Consider the following 23858-nt stretch of genomic DNA (forward strand, 5'->3'; position numbering starts at 1 on the left):
TTATTACATTTACTAAGCTAAGCTTGGTCTAGTGGTTCAATCCCCACTAGAGAAACTTTGAGGTTGGGGATCCCTTACCCTTCCCCCTCACTCTCAAAGTGTCTTACCCGCAAATACCGGATCAAAAAAACCGTGAAGATTGAGGTACAGTCAGGGTCTTTCTCCTTATCTTAAAAAAAAAAAAACCTACTTTATTACATTTTCATGTACTTTATCCTAATTTATCTTATATACACTTAAGGTTTTTTTAAGGGCCTGTTCTAATTTACTGAATTGAGCTGAATTAAACTGAACTGAATTGTTTATGAGAGAAGGAAATTAGGAACTAAACGAAATCGAACTGATTGGAGCTGAACTGAAGTGAAATGAACTAAAATTAAGGTGAAGAGAACATACCCTAATTCACCTTATGTTTGCTTATCTGATCTGGGGTAATATGATATGAACTTAAAATCTCACATAAAACGATAATCTGAACTTATTTTTTCTGAAATAAGTAAAAATAAGTTGAACTAAATAAGAGAGTAAGGTTTTGTTTAGTTCAATTTATTTTTTACTTATTTTAGAAAAAAAAGTTCAGATCAGAAAAAAAACAAGTTTAGATCAAATAAATATATAAAAAAGCTCAAATTAGATCATTTTATGTGCGGCTTTTTATTGCTAAATATCTTTAAATACGTGATAAAAAAATTATAAAAATTACATATTAACATAATACACATTAATACGAATCCAACACAACTCCACTTGATATATTTCATTTAGATTATCATACACATAAGTTTAAAGTTTTGTCAAATCAAATAATTAGACCAGATCAGATCAAATAAGTAAAAATAAGTTGACTAAAGAAGCCTAAAGTGCTCTATAAAATATACTCGTACTGTATTTTAGAATTGCATACTCCGTATATGTACACCGATACACGAGTAGAATGAAAAAAAAAAAATGGACAGAATATATTTTTTCGAGAAGCATGGTAAAATCATGCATCACTGCATCAGCGTTCCTAATGTTTTTTTTTTTTTTTTTTTTTTTTTTTTTTTTTTTTTTTTTTTACTTTCAATCACTTGAGCTTATATTCCTAAAAAAACACAAACAAAAAATTTGGACTACATTCATCATTTTTTATGTTTCATCATTTTTTATGTTTATTAATCCGTATATATATATATATATATATATATATATATATATATATATATATATATATATATATATATATATATATATATATATATATATATATATATATATTTATTTATTTATTTTTAATATTTAACGCTCAAAACAAAGTACCCGCTCTTGTATAATTATGGTTATTTTAATTAAAATAATATTTCTTGTTCTTCTTCTAACTGACACATTTTCTCTCTCCTCTCAATTTCTCTGTTTATCAGTAAAACCACCTGCACATGCTTCACAAAAACAAACACTGGAAGAAGAAGAGGTTGCAGCACCAGTCTCTTTCATCACTCTTATAAAGCAAAAGGGTACCAAATCATATTAATATTTTATTATATAATTTCCTCATTTTTTCCTTTTTTCTTTTCAACAGTTAAAATTTTAATTGTGGGTAATTTGATTCTGAAATCTTTGAGTTGATTTGGTATAGGTATAGCTTTTCCCCACTTTGAATGATTGAGATAATAATGTGCCCCAATCTTCTCAGCAAATGCTCTCCACCAAGTTGAAGAACAGAACAGAACAGAGGAGAGAGAAAAATCATTCAAATAGGTAAAAATAAAAAAAAAATAAAAAGCATGAAAACCCCCTTAACTTTTCCTTTTCTTTTCTTTAATTTTGTTAATTATATGATTGATTCTAGTTGCCAGTTGGGTTTTTTGTGATGAATTTGAAGTGGGTCTTATCCAAATTGAAGTGGGTTTGTTTTATAATTGAAATATTCTATGCTCATGTAATTATAACTGACAGAAAGAGGAGAGAGAAAGTGAGAGCTAGAGTGAGAATGTACTGTGGAAGAAGAAAGTAAAGTTAATTTTGATGGGTTTGTTAGAATTTGTATGAAGGCAAATGAATTGGATTTTTTATTTTTCATTTTTTTTTAATTTTTATTTTGTGGAATAATTTTTGGTATGATCTTCATGTGTTTGGTTGAATGCTTCAGGAAGCTGTACTGCTGTACATTAAACAAGAACAGATCTCGGGTTTCGAGTCGCCATTGAAATTTCATCTACTTGGTGAATAATCTGGTTGTTGTGTTGAAATTTGCAAGTTGGTTTATGCTCAATAATTGGAGTAATACTAAAATTAGCAAGGAATTTGCTGAATAAATGTCATTGAATAACAACCATTCTGGTTCAAATGGAAAATATGCTTCCAACTTCAAGATGAAAAAGGCCGTTAAGGATCAAATGAATGGATCTTGGGGTAGTGTTGGGAAGTGGAATGGGAAGATTGCAATGTTGCTTCATGTGATTGTTGTTGTTGGATTGAGTTGGTTCTTGTATGGGTTGATTGGCTGGTTTTCGAAATCTCAAAATAAGTCTTTGTTCCTTGGGGATTTCAAGAATCTTGTATTTAACGAACCTTTCGATTTCGGCGGCCACCAGCTTCATGTACTTTCTAATCAGGTAAATTTTATTTGGCAGTTCTTGAATTAATTTGATGTTTTGTTTGTGTTGCTTGAAATTTGGCTGCTCTTGAACTAATAATAAATAATAATGTTTAGTTTGTTGGTAATTTTGTGGTAAATAATTGGCTTACAATGCTCTTAAAGAAATTTGAGAGGTGGAGATTGCTTGGATGCCTTTTGTTCTGTAATCTTGGTGGTTTTGAATCTTCTTTCATTGATTTTGAGAATACATGCGTTTTTTTTAAGCATATTTGTCATTTGAGAGTGTGTCATCAGATGGTTTATAAAGTTTTTCAGGTTCGTTTTTAAGATAAGAAATGATGCCAATCTAATGCTGTTAAAAAATATATTAATTGAATTTTATTGTAATCCTTGCCTTTGTATTAAGTAAATTGTATGTTCAAAAGATAAGAAATTATACCAGTGTCGTTTGCAGAGTGGACTTATACTATTCTTTTTCACAGGGAACTTCTGTACAAGCTAATGGCAGCGCAGAAGATGCCTGTAGGTCTAATTGTTTTTGGTCAACAAAGACTTGTTGGTGGGTGCTTTTTGGGTTGATGGTGATGAGTTTGAGGATCTCTTGTTTTCGTTTTAGCATATGGAGTAAGCAGCAGTATTCCCTGGCACCACGATTGAATTCCCAACCACAGCAGCTGCAGCAGCAGCAACTTATGCAGCATAAGCTTCCATTGCAAATCCATAGTACAGCCAAAACCACTACAAAGTGGCAAAAGAAGCTCTTGTTTCTGTTTGTTGTTGGTATGATGGTTGTATCCATCTGTATATTCTACCATTTTTACCAAGACACTGTTTTCAGAAGAAGAGAAACTTTAGCCAATATGTGCGATGAGCGAGCCAGAATGCTGCAAGATCAGTTTAATGTTGGCATGAATCATGTGCACGCCTTAGCAGTTCTGGTTTCTACATTTCACCATGGAAAAAATCCTTCGGCTATGGATCAGGTAATTTTGTAATTGTTTTAGCTAATGAAAAATCATGCATAATGAAAAGGGTGAGTATGTCAGCATGCCAACATGGACTAAAAACACATCTGGGAAATACACAAACAGATCTTTAGCTCTCTTTAAATGTATATCCACCTATAGTTAGCAACATAGTTTGTCATATTGGCGAATAGCCCCTGCAGTAATGTTGCAATATCCTTTTTTCTTCTGGAGATGATTGCTAAGTAGTTAGCTTTTTTATGCTGTTGGTTCTGCAGAAAACATTTGAAGAATATACTGACAGAACTGCTTTTGAGAGGCCACTCACCAGTGGTGTTGCCTATGCATTGAAAGTTACTCACTCTGAGAGGGAGAAATTTGAAAAGCGTCAGGGATGGACTATAAAGAAAATGGAGCACGGGGATCAGACTCTTGTACAAGATTTTGATCCTGCAAAGATGGATCCTGCACCCATTCAAGATGAATATGCACCAGTTATATTCTGTCAAAGAACAGTAGCTCATATTGTCTCTATAGACATGATGTCTGGAAAGGTATGTTCTTCAATTAGTGAGGGTTCTTTGTTTATACGGTAACATGTTTGATGAATTTCTACCTCTATTAATGTCACTCCTGGCAGTCTAGTAACGTGTATTGTGAAATCTGTAAATGTAATTAAATGAGAGTCAAATTAGTAATTCCTGTTTTAAATTCTATTTGTGATGAGCAACTTTGCTGGAGTTATTTTTGAAGAATCTAACCTGAGTCTCCTTTTGATTATGTATGGATATATCTGTAATTAACGTTTTTCCAATTCACTTCATCGTATGTACGTTGGAAGCGTTTGGAAGCTTATTGTATCCATTTTTCACACTTGGCTCACGCTTTTCTTTCCTGAAACCTCTCATTTAACAGAATTGAATCTATCTGAGCTTATTGGATTTGATATGAAGCTATTCTTATTCTAGTTAATCTATTATCTGAGCTTATCTGAACCATCAGTCCATATTAAAGTATCAGACATGAATTATTGCAAGTTGTAAAGAATTGGGCCTAAAATTAGTCTGGCACTTTAAGTCCCCTGACTGAAATGATCAGGATTTGAAGTGTCTGTATCTCTCATCAGCAGATAAAACAGAATGGGGACTCTTTAACATCTATTATCTATATCTGATATAATTGTAGTTTCTACTTCAGTCACTATGAATAAATTAAGGTAAATGTTGATATATGCAGGAAGACCGTGACAATATTTTGCGAGCCAGGGCAACTGGAAAGGGTGTCTTGACTTCTCCATTTAAGCTACTTAAATCTAATCACCTGGGAGTAGTACTTACTTTTGCTGTCTATGACCATGAGCTTCCACCAGATGCCACTCCAGAGCAACGCATAACAGCAACTATGGGGTGATAAAGTTTTCCTTTGAACCTTGTTGCCTCTTTTACTTTGAACTGTATATAATACCACAATGGTTTCACCATTGTAGGTATCTTGGTGCATCTTATGATCTGCGCTCACTAGTGGAGAAGATTCTTCAGCAACTTGCCAGCAAACAGACAATTGTTGTGAATGTCTATGATACGACGAATTCATCAGCAACAATTAACATGTATGGAACTGATGTTGTAGACACAGGTTTTTTGCACGTCAGCAGTCTTGATTTTGGGGATCCAACTCGAAAGCATGAGATGCATTGCAGGTAGTGTACACATGACAACTAAGTTTCATGTCATTAATCCAACTGAGAAATAAAGAAGAATACTTCATTTTTAGTGTATATGTGCTAACCAGAGCAGGGTGAACTTTTCCTTCTTTTTTTTGTTTTGTTTTTTTTTTTTCCGTAGGTTCAAAAACAGGCCACCTCCGCCTTGGACGGCAATATTGTCAGCAGGTGGAGTCCTGACAATTTCGCTGCTCTTAAGTCATATTCTTCATGCAGCCATTAATAGAATTGTCAGAGTAGAAGAAGATTGCCAAAAAATGACGGTGCTAAAAGCTCGTGCTGAAGCTGCTGACGTTGCAAAATCTCAGGTGGGTTTTAATTCAAGCTTGATGTTAGCTTTACAAGCTTAGCAGCTGTTATTTTTTGTTGATTTGAGTTTTATTTAATATTTTTTTTTAATTTTTAATTTTTATTTTTGGTACATTCTTACATGGTTATTGGTTGCATCATTAATGTCTTCAATTCATTTCTCTGTCTTTGTGCAGTTCCTTGCTACTGTGTCCCATGAAATAAGAACTCCCATGAATGGTGTTTTAGGTGAGAAGGAATTTGACATAGAGTATATTCTGTATTTAATTAGATTGTGCTATCTATGTTGTATCTGAATTTTGGCCTTTGTTTTAGGTATGCTGCAAATGCTGATGGATACTGATCTGGATGCTGATCAACTTGATTATGCCCAGACAGCTCATGCCAGTGGAAAGGACCTCATTTCAATTATCAATGAGGTTCTTGATCAGGCCAAGATAGAATCAGGCCGGCTTGAGCTTGAGGCAGTGCCCTTTGATTTGCGTAATATCCTAGACAATGTTGTTTCTCTATTCTCGGGAAAGTCTCGGGAAAAAGAAATTGAAGTATGATCAATTACTTAATCATGTAGAAGTTAATTTTTTATCCAAATTTGCGAGTGTAATTGAGTCCTAATTTTTATTTCCTTATTCATCATCGGCAGTTGGCTATATATGTATCCAATAAGGTACCTGAGATTCTGGTTGGAGACCCTGGGCGATTCCGGCAGATAATAACCAATCTTGTTGGTAATTCAGTAAAGGTTAGTGCCTTGTAAATAATTCTTTGCCTCCTTTCTTCTTTCTTGTTCGTTCTTCATAAGAGTGTAGTAAGGTTTGTAGCCGTGGATGTCTTGTCAAATTCGAGGACTAAATTTGGCCTGGTTTGAGAGTTATGCCAATTGTGTGATAACCAATAGGTTCTTGTTACTGATAATATGTTTTCATTGGAAGTATATGCCTGTTAAAAAATTATTCATTCTGTGAAGATCTCCACAATTTTGAATTTTGTAACTTATTTTTGTGTGGTGCATGTATACAAAAGCCTGATTTTTTGGGTGAATATTCTATTTCTTAGTACACTTACTTTACAAACCTTTTTGCATAGTCTAGAGGAGTGAGATTAATATGCACTTTGATCATCCTTGTATCTTTGTGAACATGTGAAGTATGTAGAGCATCTGAGCATGTTCGATTCTTGTCTACTCCTTCAATGTGACCATTTGAACAAATAGGCAGAAAGAAGATGCTTAAAACTTTCAATTTGAAATACATAAATCAATGTGGTTTATTCAAAGATGGATCTGACAAACATTTTCTTCTGCCTGCAGTTTACAAATGCTAAGGGGCATATTTTTGTTTCTGTACATTTGGCTGATGAAGTGAGGGCACCATCTGATATGATGGAAAAGTTGACAGATGGATCTGAAAGAAATACACTTAGCGGTTATCCTATTGTTGACAGATGGAAAAGTTGGACAAACTTTAAACAGTTGGGTGGTAAAGAAAGCACTGAGACATCTGAGCTTATCAAACTAATAGTGACAGTGGAGGATACAGGAGAAGGGATTCCTCTAGAGGCACAGAGCCGCATCTTTACTCCATTTATGCAGGCTGACAGCTCCACTTCGAGGCACTATGGAGGAACTGGAATAGGATTGAGTATAAGCAAATGCTTGGTAGACCTTATGGGAGGGGAAATTGGATTTGTGAGTGAGCGTGATATTGGAAGTACCTTTTCTTTTACAGCAGTTCTCAAGAGAGGAGAGCTTGACTCCCTAGACCCAAAATGGCACACCCATGAAACATCTATTTCGGAATTGAAGGGGTTGAGAGCTTTGGTAATTGATAAAAGAAGCATTCGAGCTGAGGTCACACGGTATCATCTTCAGAGACTGGGGATATCTGTTGATACAGTTTCCAGTCTTCAGTCCGCTTTCTCATTTGTTTCTGACTTTCCAAATACAAGGTAGAAATTCATTCTTTACCCCCTTTCGAAATGGTTGTTTGTGGTAACTATGTTGATAAGATTTGTATTTGCCTATGTGTGAAGAAGGTTACTGATTAACTCTCGTAGTAGTTAGGATGCAGCTTTGATTTTAACCTTCTGCCCCTCCCCATCTAGATAAAAAAGAAAAAGAATACTTAAACTTTCTTCTGGGATCCTGTATGTGATATTTGTATTATTGTTTCTGGGTTTCAACACAGAATTGAGCAAATCAATTACATTTTGGGTTTATTGACTATCTCCTTGTGTTTCAATGCTAACGTTTGCATTTGAGATGAAGCTTGACTTTGCATGTAGACATTTACGAAGTATTTGGTTTCAGAACTCTGAATCTCTACTTGGAAAATTGATCTTTGCTGATGCATAATATTTTCATGCAGTGCTTTAGCGCCACTAGCCATGATCCTCATTGACAGAGAGGTATGGGAAAATGAGCCTGTTATTGAGATCCGTCACCTAATTGAAAATGCAGTATCAAAAGGCTCTATTGATAGAATGCCCAAGATATTTTTGTTGGCCACTTCCATGACTCCGTCTGAACGCAGTGAACTTAAATCCTCTCATTTAGTTGACAGTATAGTCACGAAGCCTCTGAGGTTGAGCGTTTTAACTGGCTGCTTCCATGAAGCCTTTGGCAATGGGAGAAAAAGGCAATCAAATAGAGTCAAACCTGCCAGTCTTGGAAGTTTACTCAAAGGAAAACTAATCTTGGTGGTTGATGATAATGCTGTTAACCGTAAAGTGGCAGAAGGGGCACTAAAAAAATATGGAGCGGTTGTGTCCTGTGTTGACAGTGGGAAGGCTGCTGTGATGAAGCTTGAGCCAGCCCATAACTTTGATGCTTGCTTTATGGATCTCCAAATGCCTGAGATGGATGGGTAATGCTTACTTTTTCCCTGCAATTCTTGGTCTTTGCAAATTGATTTACTTATTCTTAATATATCAAATATGAAACAAAGGAGCCTGGGTAGTGGGCATATATATATCTGTGCTATATTCCACAGTTGCTGCACTTCCTGTTTGACTGGCTAAAGAGGTGAGGTAACTGGTCTCATCTGAAAAGTATTTGTCTTCTTTCCTGTCCTGTTTCTCCAGGTTTGAGGCTACTCGACTAATTCGTCAGAAGGAAACTGAGTTCAATGAGAAACTTAAATCCGGGGAGGTTTCAGTGGAGTCATTTCCTAATATGACTCCTTGGCACACTCCAATATTGGCGATGACAGCAGATGTAATTCAAGCTACCAATGAAGAATGCATTAAGTGCGGCATGGATGGTTACGTGTCAAAGCCATTTGAAGAAGAGCAGCTATATTCAGCCGTAGCTTGCTTCTTTGAGTCCAGATGACTATTTCTTATGTCCTTGAAGTGATTAAGATGCAGTCTGGAGTCTAATCAAGAATGTCCTGGTTCATTTTCCCTGCAAACTAGTTGTGAAGCTGAGTGTAATCCTGCATTTTCCAAGGCAGAAGGTACTAATTATCTTCCTGATGCTATTTCTACCAAGACTCCATAAGGTGGCTCTAGCTGCTTTATAGCTAACCTGTGGTCTCTAAGTTTATTGCACATCTTCTCCCATACCACCGTTTTCTTATTCTGCTTCTTACTCTTTTTATCCACTTTAGGAATGGAGTAGATTAGTGCGCTGAGTTTCCTAGTTGTAGGGTAGAGAGAAATTATGGGTTGGTAAGGGTTAATAAAAGTGTAAGTATTAGCAGAAGGGCATTATAGAGGAAAAAAAAATTGAAAAGGAACAAAGTGAAAGTAGGAAGGAGAAAAAGGGACGCCCAAAATCGAAAATAGGAAAGGACATGAACAAATGATGGAGCATGTCACTTTCTAAATTTAGTAAGTTATAAATTGAACTTTCTAATATTACCTTTTACGTATTATAGCTTAAGAACGTACTCATGGGTTGGTAAGGGTTAATAAAAGTATAAGTATTAGCAAAAGGGCATTATAGGGGAAAAAAAGAAAGGAATGAAGTGAAAGCAGGAAGGAGAAAAAGGGACACCCAGAATCAAAAATAGGAAAGGACATGAACAAATGATGGAGCATGACACCTTCTAAATTTAGTAAGTTAAAAATTGAACTTTCTAATATTACCTTACCTTAAGAACGAATTCCAACAAAGATCATATTGATGATTTGGTGTGATGGAGAAGTCTAAATCTAAGTGAAAGATATGTTATCGGTAACTTTTTCATCAAAAGTGACTTCCAATCAAATGTAGTACGTCGTATAAATCTTGGGAAGAGTTGGGAAGAAGGGGTAATGTATGTGACTACTTTTTTTTATCTTATAATTATTTGCATTGATTAATTTGGTGTAAAAAAGTTTCCTCAAATTCTGAGTTGATTTTTATTCTGCTTATCAAACCACAAATCCTATCCTTCGTTATTTGTCAGTTTATAAATATAATCAAAGAGGAGAAAAGACTTGTGTACAAACTCAAAGCGTCTTCATTGTTTCCTTGCCCTCATTTGTGCTTTTACTTCTGTTCAGTTGCTTTTGCTGACAAGGATACAGGCTCACGGCATTTATGGGGAAGTAAATCTACTGGTTCAACCTTGTAAACACATAGTGGCATGCTGATCAGAATAGGGAACTTGTGAGATGCCCTCTGTATATATTTTCTGATTGCTAGTAGGTGCTGAATTCAGCACGTCTCGTATAGTACGTAGATTCAAACAATCCTGGATACGTGTCTTGTAATCTTTAGTGTTGTACTATCGGAATTGCATGTATAGCTATTGAGTGGTAGGACAACTTTGGGGGATAGAGTAGACATAGTTGTTGAGTAGGAATCTTTAGGTCTATAACGTAGGAACATCTTCATCGTGTTATAATTTGTTCAGGCTGTCTTGGATAGTCCAAGTTTGATGCTAACTCTCACTGGATTACATTTTCGAGACTGCTTTTGAAGCATTTGTTGTAACAAAAATAGAGTTGTTCGTCGAATGTAAGTATTCATCTTGTGTTATCCATTTGTTTGGTGCCTTGGTGTCTTGGTGATGAACTGCTTGTATAGCTGCTTGATTAGTACCTGCAATTTCGAATACGAATTGAAATGATGGCATGTGGCAGGCAGGAATATCAAAGGTGTGATATGGTCATGTGAATAGTATTACGAAGTACGTATTTTCCCTTCACTCTAGCTCATATAAGTATATAACCATGTGCTGATGACGTGCATATCGTATCAAGTGGTTATATAGCTTCATAAATCATTTAGTTTTCAATTATGAGCTCATGACCCATTTCCTGGCAATTTCATATTTAGAGAAATGATTTTTTTTTTTATTTTTGAAAACAATTTAGAGAAATGATTTGGTAATCTATAATTACAAATTCTTGAATTGAAACGCTTGACATCTATGTTATTCATTTACATGAACACATATTATTACTACCTTGTATAAAGTTCTTACTCGTATATAGGTAAATTATTTCCGGTCTTCTATCTGGTCTAGTCTTGGACTGGTGAACAATCCTAAATTCACCTTTACTGGCATTGGCAATTGTCGCTGCCATGATGCCTCATTCCCTAGTCAATGAAAATCATGGCAACACCCCCTAAAGTATATCCTTTTAGTTTTCTCCTTTGCCCTTTCATCTTTGTTGGCGCGGATAATGGGATAATGTCATATACTCCGTATTTGTCTTAAAGATGGTGTTGCCACAGAGGATATTGCCTAAATTCTATCCCAAAACTAATTGATACTAGAAGTAGCTCAAGCTTAACACTCTCTTACACTTGAACAAGAGTCGGTGACGATTAAATTCAAATTAATTTTTTAATTCATGCAGTAGGGTGAATTTGGCCCGGATAAATATTTTTAAAAATCGCATTTTTTAAATTAGTTGACACATTTTGACTTTTGACACTATTTACGAATTCTACTTTGAATAATTTTTGTGATTTAGATAACAAAAGCATAGTCACGTGGAACCTTATTGGATTCCTCTTAATGTTTATTTTCAAAATATCAACGGTTCATACTATTTATTGATAATTAGGGATATTTACGGTTGAATTTATGTATTAACAAATGTGATAAAAGAAACGTGTCATCTACTTTGAATATCTACTTTGAAATAAAGTACTCCATATTATCATACTCTTGAATACGATAAAAATCCACCAACTATAACACTATATGTTATTACAAATCGACAATGTTTATTTGTTTGGATTGTCTCTCTCTCTCTCTCTTCCACTTTTGAGAGAAAATAGGATCTTGTTATCCTTTATTTTCAAAATATCAACAACTCACATGTAATGGAAGAATATATAATGCCCGAACCATGCTCGGTTTTTAAATTTAATATGGAAAAGTAAATGAAATATAGAAGTCTCTATATAAATGTAAGTTAATAGACAACCCATAAATAAATAAATAAATAATGAAGTTTGTTAATTAACTAATTGAAGTGAGTAGAAAATTGTGCATAACAATAAATAGTTAGATATAATGCTCCTAGGAAAAATAATAGTTATATAAAAATCTAAAAAAAAAAAACACACAATTAAGTAGAGTTTAGGAGGAAAAATTCCCTCCAAAAAAGATTTCGCTTTCGTTAAAGTAATACATATTTGTAGTCAAATATGTGCATTGGAGATCGTAAAAGTTCAAAAAAAAATTACGTTCAATTAGTAGGAAAGGCTATGTAACTAGGGGTGAAAGTTTGGTTTGTGGTATGGGCTATAGCCCAAACTGAAACCAAACCATATTAATTCGGTTTGGAATTTTTCAAATCGTACCACACCATATTATGATTTGGTCAAACCAAACCACACCATTTTTAATTCGTTTTTTTTTTAAATAAAAAAAAAAGCCAAATCGCACCACAAATTTTGAGGCCTAGTATTTTGAGCTTTGATTTGTAACTTTTTTTTGGCTTAACTCAAACATAACCTATTTTTGGCTTTATATAGTTAGACTGAAAATTAGATTTGGGCTATAATTTAGATATGGGCTTATGTTTTGCTTTGGTTTTCGGTTTTTCAACCGAATTGCAATACTAATTCGGTTTAAATTGCGATTTGGTTCGATTTTCAACCGTATTAGTTTCATCCCTAAATATAACAAATAAAAAGATAGGGAGGGAATATCTTTTAGTGGGTTGAACAAGTCCAAACACATTTTATAAAGGGTAAAGTCTAGAAATAGACTCGATTGTGCACCTAAACATCTGGTATATCATATGAACCGTGATTACATCATACGAAATGTGATTATATCATTTGAAAAGTGATTATATCATCTAGAAACTAATTATGTAAATGTATCATTCAAAAAGTGAATTTATAATTAAAAAAGTATCAAACAGTAATTATATCATTCGAAAGATAATTATATCATCCAAAAGATAATTATATTATATAAGTTAATTGTTTAAAATAATACTCATACTATATCATTCAAAATATGGCTCACAACAAGATAATTATATTATTTAAAAGTGATTATATCATCCAGAATGTAAATATATTATTTGAAAGCGTCAAAATATTGGGTCTACAATAATTTATTGTAGACCTGGTCCATACAAGACCTGCTACTCATAAAGCAATGGTTTGGATAGTGATTAGTGTTGCAAGTAGTTTTTGTCAAATGTTAATACTATATGTGAAGGATAAAAAGTAGTTGTTGATATATATTTTTTTACATTTTTAAGGAAAAAACAAATCTATAGCTAACAATTTATAACATTTTTTTTTTTGGTGAAACTAATCAACAAATATTTTAACACTCATGCTTTCAGTTCAGTTCAGTTCAGCTCCAATCAGTTCACTTCAGCTCAGTCCAATAAATTTGAACAAGCCCTAATTTTCAATTCCTTCATAGTTAATAGCCGCTCCTACAAGTCTACAACAACATTTTGCTGAATAGGGCCTTAATTTTAGGGTAATGCGATATGCAGTCCTAAGGGCTGCATATAAGCATTTAATATGCTTCCTTTTTTAGTATTAAGTTGGGAATTTATCGACAATTCACGAGTAAATCGGTGTAATAAATATTTATTTATTGTCAATTCTTTCCATTTTTAGCTCCTTATATGCAGCCCTTAGGGCTGCATATATCTTTTTCCTTAATTTTAAATCCCATATTTTTTTTTGAGGAAAACGGATGGCGTACCTTATATTAATTGAGTATCCATCAATCATATGGGGAGACCTCACAATGACTATAGTTCTCCCAAACCTGTTCATAACCAAAAGGCACAATACGGACTAAATGATGAGCTACAGTATTCCCATCCCGTTTAACATGACTCCAAATGATAGAATTAAAAGAGTTACAAGATTTTAGAACACCTTCTAACAAATTATCAAGATTAGTGAGAAAGATTGAGCCCTTGCTAAGCCTACCAATCAGAACCTGGCAGTCCGACTCCACCACAATATCTCTAAGACCATAGCGTTTTGCGAGTCTCGTGGCCATTGCAACAGCTTTGCATTCTGCTATGATGGGCTGCCAGAATGCTATGGCTCTTCTGGTCGCAGCAAATAGGACCTCCCCTCGCCAATTCCTAGCCACCACTCCAAGCCCCACCCATCCATCATCACTGATAGACGCATCGCAATTAAGCTTGACGACCCCTTCCGGAGGGGCAACCCATGTTTTCGGACTGCTGCTACCCTTGGCTCGCACCACACTGTAAATTTTCTCCATATGAGATATGCAATCACTCGCAAGACGCTGCACTCTATCCACAATCACAGGGTGATAAGTTTCAATCCCTTGAAATATCTTCTCATTTCTTCTTCTCCATAGATACCACATTAATATGGCGCCCTTGCATCTTTTCTTTGAGCTTAGCTTGCTCCACTCTTCAAATAAATCCAGGAAGGATAGCTCTTGCGGCCATGAAGCAAGTTCCTGACAATCACATTCCACCCAAAGCTCCTTGACGGTGGGACATTCAAAGAACACATGCTTGATTGTTTCAGGGCAGTCGTGACACCATGGGCAATTCTCCACATCAGACATATGACGAAACTTAAGGTAACTTCGAACCGGCAAAGTTCCTGTACAAATTCTCCAAAGGAAGTGATGCACCTTTGGAGTGACTTCTAGAGCCCAGATGTCCACCCAGTTTTTGTGGAAATCGTCTAGATTGCACGACTTCCCTAACATGTATGCGGTTTTGACCGAGTAGAAACCATCCATAGAAAAAGCCCAAAAAATCGAGTCTGCAGAGCTGTGAGAACTCAAAGGGATAGAGAGAATGCTACGAGCATCAGGTTCATTAAAATTTTTGGAGACAAAGGATTCCTTCCATTCTCTACTGTCGTGATCGATCTAATCAGCTACCTTCTCAAGACTTGCAATTCGTGGGGAAGAAATGAATCTGCTAGTGCCGCTATCAACCCACGGATCACCCCATATTTCGACAGCCGACCCATTGTCAATGTGCCACAAGATACCCTCCTTTAACAAAGCCTTTGAGGACCAAATGCTTTGCCAAGAATAGCTGCCACCATATCCCAAGCTCGACTCCAAGAAGTTGCAATTCATATAGTATTTAACACCTATAACTCTATTGAGGAAAGAACTCGGAAATTTAGCTAAGCGCCAAGCTTGTCTTCCAAGAAGTGCTACATTAAAAACATGCAAATCCCTGAACCCCAAGCCTCCCAAGCACTTCGGAGTGCATAAGTCTCCCCATTTCTTCCAATAAACCTAGCGGTCCTCTTTAGTACTACCCCATAGAAATCTTGCCATCATAGAATGTATGTCGTGAATAACACTATTCGACAGCCTATAAACTCCCATGAGATAAGTGGGAATTTCTTGAATTACAGATTTTAGGAGGACTTCTTTTCCGGCACGAGAAAGTAACTTTTCCTTCCACCCATTTAACTTCTTCCAGATTCTATCTTTGAGAGCCATAAAAATTATCCTCTTCGATCGTCCAATAATGGTGGGAATGCCAAGATATTTCCCATGAGTATCAACTCTTCTCATTGCCAAAATCTCAAGTAGTTCCTCTTGCGTCGATGTACTAACACCCTTGCTAAAAGAGACCTCCGATTTGTCATAGTTAATTTTCTGTCCGGAAGCTGCTTTATATGTGTTGAGAATTTCAACAATTTTCGAACATTCCTTTCGGTTGGCTCTTGCAAAAAGAAGACTATCGTCCGCAAAGAGAAGATGAGTGACTTCGGGGCCTTTTCGACTAGCTCTAGCACCGTGAAGAGAACCTTCACCCGTTGCTTTCCGAATAAGACCAGAAAAAGCCTCAGCAACAAGAATGAAAAGATACGGAGAAAGAGGGTCTCCGTGACGTAGATCCCGGGAAGGAGTGACCGAACCACAGACTCCACCATTAACAATAAATGAATAAGACACCGTAGTAACAAAATCCATAACTGTCGAAACCAAACTTCCTGCAAAACCCATTTTTAGAAGGAGTTTTTCCAGAAAATTCCATTCTACTCTGTCGTAAGCTTTGCTCATATCCAATTTCATCGAAACCAAACCTTTCTTCCCCTTGTACCTCGTTTTCATAGAATGAAACAGCTCCAAAGCAACTAAAGCATTATCAGTAATTAAACGGCCTGGAACAAATGCACTCTGATTTTCAGACACAACTCCAGGGAGAATATTTTTGAGCCGCATTATGATAGCTTTAGAGGCTATTTTATACAAAACATTACACAGAGCTATAGGTCTAAATTCACCCATTGAGGTAGGGGAATTAGTTTTCGGAATAAGAACAATGTTAGTACTATTTACAGAGCTAATAAAGTCATTACCCTGTAAGATATTACTATTTTAAATTCCATATTAATGCAACACAATTAAACTATTTTTTGATCGACTTCTCATCAATTGTACATAATTACAAAAAAACTTGCGACACATTTCTTGATGATTGCGAGGTATTAATATATCTTCCATTGCTTTATAAAAACTCCAAGACATTATTTTATTGTAAGTGATACACAATGATGTATGTATAATGATAGTTAAAGCATTCCACCGCTTCTAAGTGATTTATACTCCCTCCATCTCTAAATTAAAAGCCTCTTCTTTTTATTATGTGAGTAATAAATGCTTAAAATAGGCTTTATATTAAGAGATAGAGGGAGTACTAATTATCATGTTATGTTTAATTTATAATAATACAGTTTTCAATATATTTTTGGTTAATGTATTCTACAACCAAAAAATTAAAAAGGAAAGAAGAAGGAAAGAAAGAAGATGTATACACAATTCTCAATTCAATGTCGGCTCAATGTATGACCAACTTATTTTTGCTAAATGACAAATGCTTATTGATATTTATTTTAATTTTCAAGTTAGGTGGGCTAAAGTTATCATTGAGCATTCCCTCAAAAAAAAAAAAAGAAGTTATAATTGAGCATAAATCAGATATTTGATCTAAAATTATTTTGAATCGGATATTACATATCTGGAATTTGCAGTAAGTATGATATTTGTATCCGATATACGAAGTATTTGAAATCCGAATTATTATATGATTATTATTTTTCTAAAAATATTGTCATCAATAATATGCGAACCAATCAAAAAATTTAATATAGGTTTTTTTTTTTTTTTTTTTAAAAGATAAAGGAAATTTTGCAAAAAAACCATCTTTTATAAGCAATTTTTTGCAATAAACCACCATATATATATATATATATATATATATATATATATATTTTTTTTTTGGCAAAAACACACCTTAATCAAATTTATTTTTGCAAAACCATACCTTTATGCCGGAAAATGGGGTTAAACCCTATTTCCTGACGTTGACTAGCCCAACCCCACCCACGAAACCTCCCCCCTCCCCAGCCCAATTCACGAAATAACTCCCTCCTTCGCTCCACCCACGAAACCGCCTCCCCTCCTCATCCCCACCAACGAAATCAAACTTTTTTTTTCCACCACCTCGCTAAATCTGGATTTAAGGTGGTTCGAGTGTTAAAATTTAAGGTTGGGGGATACGGCTAGTGGTGCCGGCGCTCACAGTGGAAGGGAGAAGGGTGACTAGCGCTATAGAGGAGGGTTTAGGGTGGTCAACGTCGTTAAAAGGGTGTGTTTAGGGTGGTCAACGCCGTTAAAGGGGTGTGTTTAGGGTGGTCAATGCCGTAAAAGGGTGGTTTTGTGGGTGGAGTTGGGGAGGGAGGTTGTTTCGTGGGTGGGGTTGGGGAGAGAGGTGGTTTCGTGGGTGGATTGAGGTAATCAACGTCGTAAGATGGGGTCAAACCTCATTTTCCGGCATAAAGATATTGATTTGCAACCTCATTTTCCGGCATAAAGGTATTGATTTGCAAAAGAAAATTTGATTAAGGTGTGTTATTGCAAAAAAAAATTTATAAGGTGGTTTCTTGCAAAAAATTGCTTATAAAAGGTGGTTTTTTGCAAAATTTCCAAAAATAAATAATACAAAGTACTCGGTATGTTTTATTCATTTGATTTTTACTTTTCTATATTTATTAAAATTTAAATATTTTAGTTGTAGATAGCTTTTATTAACTCTTATGAAAACTTATTTGAATTTATTTTTTCTAAACCTATCTTGCCTAAATTTGGAATTGAGTTTGATAAAACTAAATAAGACCTTAGCATAAGTTTGTGAAAAAAAGGCAATCCATATCATCTCAACTAATTAATAAAAGTTCGTTTGGTGAAGAAAATAATGTACACAACCCTTAAGCCAATATATAAGTTGCTATGCTAGAAGTGGTAAAATAAATGAAAATTTTCGTTCATTACACTAATATATACGTGTGTTTGTGTCATGAATTATTAATTTAATACCAAATATAGAAATATATTACGGAGTAATGTTTATCTATAACTCATCAGGGCTACAGATATCCTTAGTTCATTACCTTTTCTTTAAAGAAAATTTAGATTTGTTAATGGACCATCTCAACCAAAAGGTTAAGCTGATGGTTGAGGCTCAGAATTATGTTTATACTCTATCACGCCCTCTCGGTATGAAGCCTCCCTCCGCAAAATTTTCCACTTGAAAGTGGGAGTGGATGAGATTTGAACCCGTGACCTTTGTGTCACGCTGGATCTGATATCATGTTAACGGGTCATTTCAACCAAAAGTTTAAACTGATTATTGAAGCACATGAATATGTTTTATACTCTATCAAGATTGAAATCCTTTAATTATTTTTTGTTAAAGGAAATAACCAATAGGCAAAATTCTAGACATATGGATCGAATATTTGTTACCCAAACCATATCGATTTGTAATCAGTATCAGATCAAATCCAATGTGAATTAATTTTTTTTTTAACATTTTGATCTTCAAAAAGACAAAATGTTTTGCATAGCCTAAGCTAAATTGTGTCAATTTTTCTTTGAAAAAATCAAATTAATTTTGCATATTAATTAAATGATTAAGCTCATACTACTCCTGAAGCAAAGGCCATTGTCATGGCTCTATAATTATCGAAACAGACTACCAGGTAGCTGTGAGTAGACTTTCTAAGGGTGCTTCCCACCTCACAGATCTTGACTCCATTTTAGGAGATGCCATTGCTTTAGGGAACTCTTTTGCTAGTCTATGCTGGGAACATGTTAGAAGGGGGAATGTAGTAGCTCATAAATTAGCAAAATTTATTACTTTTAGCTTTGAACAAATTTGGGAACATTGTAGCCCTTCAGAAATTGCTCCGTATGTACTCATGGATTCTCTAAATATGAATGATTAAGCTTTGCTTTTAGAACTGATAAGGGGGATTGGTATTTTGGCTATTCAAGCAAATATAATGCCAAAACAGCTCTTCAGGCCGAGCTCTATGCTTTGAGAGAGGGGCTGAAATTTTGCTCGATCATTCCCAGTGCAGTATCTTGAAATGGAAACGGATGCTAATATTATTAGATCCTTGCTCAACAGGGAATCTGAAATCATACACCATGAACTAGCATCTCTTATCATTGATATCAGCAGGTGTCTAAGGAACAAGGATGTGACTATTATTCTCAGTCATATTTCCTAGGGAGAGAAATTCTGTGGCTCATTATCTGAGTCAGCTTGCCATGCGAATGCACAGGGCATGTTCCGCACTATAGTGTTCCAACAAGTGTTCTAGTTGCCTATGAAGCAGATCGTGCAGCTTTACCTGCTCAACCTTAGTTATATCTGGAACTCTGTCTTTTATATGCTTCTGTTTATGTTTTGTGAAAACAATTTCTATTTCTGTTGGTTTAGTTTATCAAACTTGGTCCATGATTTGTATTTTGGGTTTATTCAAATCAGTGGACATTAGGTTGTAATATTTAGGGCTTTGCCCAAGTAATCCATGCTTTGTTTTATGTTTAAAAAAATTAAAAAAAAAAAAAAAGAGCTTTGCTCCCTTTCAAAAAAAAAAAAAAAAAAAGCTCATACTACTCAAATAAGCAGATAAAAAAGTTAAAAACTGACCAACTCACTCATGGTTGAATCAAATCGTATTATCGTATATATAAAAGCAAATACATCGTCAACATCAATCTTAAATATTTTAAGCATTGATGTCAATTGTCACGAGGATTCTAAAAGAGCATTCGAGCTAAAAATCCTAATACAAAAATTGATTATATGATATTAGTATCCGATTGGAAATTGATTTTCGAATATCTAAGGGTTTTTTTTTTTTTTTTTTTTTTTTTTTGACAAAGTTCGAATATCTAAGTTATTATACAAGTATTAGACTATTACTTCTCTTAAAAAAAATGTCAACAACAGTATGTGGTAGTCCAAATGATTAAATGTAATGTAGTTTTTTTTTGTTTTTTTTTAAACAACTTTGAATTTTTGTACATTTATAAAAAGAAAAATGATAAAATACACACAATTTTGGATGTTTAAACCGGATGTTTGTCACTTAAAATCGACTCGAAAGATGAATATAAAATCAGATATTGATATCTTACATTATTAAATTAGATACTTATTAGAGTTTTGAATTTGTATATACTACTTCCGTTACATATTATGTGCCAAATAATACCCAAAAGTTGCACATAATATATAACGAAGGTAGTAGGCCTTTACTCATCCCTACGCTAAACTGTGCTCATTTTGAGTTGAAATTTGAATATATCAACACTAAATCGACTAATTTATTAAACAAAAAGATCACCTTACCTACATATATTAGCGAATTAAAGGGCCAAACACTAACCAACTCACTCTATGATTGATTCGTATCGTGTTATCATATCAATTCAATTCGCTACATTACCGACATCCGTCTTAAATATAGTAAGCATTGATGTCATCTGTCACGGAGAATCTAAACGAGCATTCGAGCTAAAAACCACAATACAAAATTACAAAAAAATGATCATCAATCAAAATTCAAAAGAGATAGACATTAACAACCGAATTTCCTTGACGTGTTCCTTGAGTTGGAAGAAAAGTAGTGGACGCCTCTATCTTTTTCTTTATTAAATCAATTTCAAACAGACATTTTGCCTTTTTTTAAGGTGACAATTAAAGTTGACTAATTGCTTAACCCTCTTGTAATTTAAGTAGCTTAATTCACTACCCATTAATTTCATAGCATTTGTATAAAAACCCTTTTTGCTGTAACAGAAACCTAAAAACCCTTTCCTAATTCAGGTACTCTTCTTACTTTGATCATTCCATTTTTCTTAATTTTAGTGCCAAGTTTTGATTTTGTTCATACCCATTTCAATTTAACTCTAAAGTTGATACTTTTTATATTTTTTTCCAATTATTTCTTCCCAATTTTTAATTTTGTCTTAGCCCATGTTGATTTCAGTTTATTTATTGATTGAATTGATATTGCATGATATATATTAAATATATTATTTGATAATCTGATTATTAGAACAGGGTAGAATGATTTGGTTTTAGAATCATTCTTCTTATGGAATTAATGAAATTATTATACAGGTTGTTGATATTGTAGAATCTTTTATTTCTATTTTGATTTTGTGATTTGTATCAAGCTGAATCTTTGTCGTTGGTTTTAAGTTCTGATCATTGTCCATTATTATGAAGGTGGTTTGATGTTTGTTGGGTTTGGAATTTTGGATTGTAATGGATTAATTGAATAATTAATTTATTCTTTTGATTGTTTCATTGCTTGTACTATTTATTAAAAAATTAATTGCTGAGCATTAAATGGTGGTCGTGCTTTTAAATTAAGGGTCAATTAGAAACATCTCTATCATCAAAGGATAAGGTTGTGTACATCGATCTGGCCTTCTGACCGGGCCATTGCCAAGAGCCTCTTAGGAGGCACTAGGGTAATATCAGTATTGCTGTAATATTTCGTGTGTCGGAAAAAGGAATTATAGAGTGTTATTTCCTCAAAATACCATGTATAAGAAGCTAGAACATTTTGTGTTGGATACCAAAAAGATGCTAGGAGAAGAAGATTTTGGTAGTAAGCCTAGTATGTCTGGTGGATACATGAAGAGGCCGAACATGGATGAGGTTGGACCGAGAATAACTGTGTTTCTAATGGGAAGTAAGGGAGGCTAAGCCATGCTTAACAACTACTTAATATAGGAGAGGTTCTAATTGGGGTTGTAGTAGAAATATCTTGTTTTATTATTTGACATTTATTTAGAATTTAGAATATCCTTATAAAGTATGACTATGAATTCATAATGAAGGATCATATTGCTTGATAATTGTTGTTTAAGTTCCTATAGCATTTGATACCTTCGTGGTCAATTTCATTAAGAAAGACTTCTTATAAGATTAAGACAAATTGCTTATGAGATATTTTCTTGGCACTTTGTGTTGATTATTTTTGTATTCACTGTTCTTGGTCAGATTTGTGATGAGGAGAGTTTTGTTCTTTTTCAGAGTTTAACTACCAGCACAAAGCATTAAAAGAAGAATCAATGGCAACAGGGGGTTTATATGATGATTTGGTGCAGGAAATTCTAATGAGGCTACCAGCCAAGACTTTGCTGAGATGCAGGTGCGTCTGTAGGTCTTGGTATTCCTTAATTACAAATCCTGATTTCATTTTGGCTCACGTCTGTTACAACAAGGCTAAACGCCATCTTGTCCTTTTGCGAAGCTTTGATCATGCAGAAAAAAAGGTCAGGTATAAACTATGCCATGATAATGAACATTTGGATGAGATTATGACAATTGATTTTCCTTTTGTTAGTAAACATCATGATTATTTTAGGATGGTGGGTTGTGTGAATGGGTTAGTATGCTTGTCGGATGATATTGTTGAAGTAACAGATACTTTGATTTTATGGAATCCGGTTATTAGGAGATTCCTGACCCTTCCTGAACTCAAACTAGATGTTGAATCAACTGATTTGGGTCGATCAGTTTTTGGTTTTGGGTTTGACTCTTCTAAGAATGATTACAAGGTTATCAGGATTGTTTATCTTAAGAATCCGGATTTTGAAGCCCTCCAAGTTGACGCCAAAATTGCAATTTTTAGACTTAGCTCAAGTTGTTGGGAAGTTAATGGCTCTGCTTCAGTCCCTGTGCTTGATACCCGACAAGCTTATGTAAATGGTGTTATTCACTGGTTGGCTTATAACAAGCTAATTGTGGGGTTCGATGTGAAAGGCGAGGCATTCAAAGACATGATGCTTCCCCAAACCTTGCAGGATGCCAATATTAGCGATTTAACCATCGCCTCATGGTGTGACTTGCTTTCTGTATTTGAAAATGGGTATTGGTCAGGGAAGCTTAGTTTGTGGATTATGAAAGATTATGGTGCGCCTAAATCATGGGTAAAGCAGTTTGTGATTGAGTCATTTGTAATGGTCAGAAGTCTAAGAAGCAACGGCTGTGTTATACTGCAAAATATCGGTGGCAAACTAGTTTTATATAATGCAAAGACCAATCAGTTTGAGGAATTCAAAACCCATGTTGAGGGTTCTATTCGTGGTTTTCATATGAGATCATACCTAGAGAGTCTAGCTCTATTAGATCAGAAGGACTCACACGGTGTTCTCTAGACTGTGCTCGAATACCGTTGGATGGTTCAAGAAACCGATGAAGACAAATCTTACATGAGATGGGAGCTCAATACCCAGAACTTCTATCAGGATTATCGCGAGTTGTACATTCAGCCTGCCGGTATAAATAACTTTGTTTTTTTTTTTTTTTGCTTTGTTTCCCGTTCGTGTTTGTGTGTTAATATATGAATATAGGTTTTACATAGTGATGCTGCTGATGGATCTTGAATTTTCTTTGTAAATTCCATGGAGTGAATGAGGTCAAACTGTTGATCTTATTGATGCATCAGGTCACATTGCAGGATAAGATAGTGTTACAATTTTCAAAAGTGTGCTGTAAAATTATTTGAATCAATGTAAAA

The 23858-nt window shown here is 34.6% G+C and overlaps 3 protein-coding genes across 3 annotated transcripts; 2 read left to right on the forward strand and 1 right to left on the reverse strand.

Annotated features, from left to right (window-relative positions):
* Positions 1-1305: 1305 nt before the first annotated feature.
* On the forward strand, positions 1306-10586 carry LOC145589407 (histidine kinase 2-like). The gene is made up of 15 exons (XM_081645951.1): positions 1306-1493; positions 1616-1737; positions 2129-2594; positions 3061-3561; positions 3822-4097; positions 4780-4949; positions 5030-5242; positions 5388-5574; positions 5752-5803; positions 5891-6120; positions 6219-6317; positions 6885-7522; positions 7942-8439; positions 8657-9030; positions 10064-10586. The coding sequence occupies exons 3-14, from the start codon at positions 2295-2297 to the stop codon at positions 8904-8906; spliced, it is 3414 nt and encodes a 1137-aa protein (XP_081502077.1). The 5' UTR covers positions 1306-1493; positions 1616-1737; positions 2129-2294; the 3' UTR covers positions 8907-9030; positions 10064-10586.
* Positions 10587-13722: 3136 nt separating this feature from the next.
* On the reverse strand, positions 13723-14703 carry LOC145588530 (uncharacterized). Its single transcript, XM_081645174.1, has one exon. It carries the CDS (start codon positions 14701-14703, stop codon positions 13723-13725), a length of 981 nt encoding a protein of 326 aa, XP_081501300.1.
* A 6350-nt stretch (positions 14704-21053) lies between these two features.
* On the forward strand, positions 21054-23858 carry LOC145587444 (F-box/kelch-repeat protein At3g23880-like). Its single transcript, XM_081644176.1, has 2 exons — positions 21054-21148; positions 22370-23858. The coding sequence occupies exon 2, from the start codon at positions 22408-22410 to the stop codon at positions 23494-23496; it is 1089 nt and encodes a 362-aa protein (XP_081500302.1). The 5' UTR covers positions 21054-21148; positions 22370-22407; the 3' UTR covers positions 23497-23858.

This window comes from Chenopodium album, chromosome 17 (genome assembly GCF_948465745.1).
Source record: "Chenopodium album chromosome 17, dcCheAlbu1.1, whole genome shotgun sequence".
NCBI classification, from domain to species: domain Eukaryota; kingdom Viridiplantae; phylum Streptophyta; class Magnoliopsida; order Caryophyllales; family Amaranthaceae; genus Chenopodium; species Chenopodium album.

Coding starts and splice junctions, on each gene's coding strand:
- LOC145589407 (XM_081645951.1), top strand. CDS start 2,295: ATGTCATTGAATAACAACCATTCTGGTTCAAATGGAAAATATGCTTCC. Junction 5,243..5,387: donor AAGCATGAGATGCATTGCAG/GTAGTGTACACA, acceptor TTTTTTCCGTAG/GTTCAAAAACAGGCCACCTC. Junction 7,523..7,941: donor TCTGACTTTCCAAATACAAG/GTAGAAATTCAT, acceptor ATTTTCATGCAG/TGCTTTAGCGCCACTAGCCA.
- LOC145588530 (XM_081645174.1), bottom strand. CDS start 14,703: ATGTTAGGGAAGTCGTGCAATCTAGACGATTTCCACAAAAACTGGGTG.
- LOC145587444 (XM_081644176.1), top strand. CDS start 22,408: ATGGCAACAGGGGGTTTATATGATGATTTGGTGCAGGAAATTCTAATG.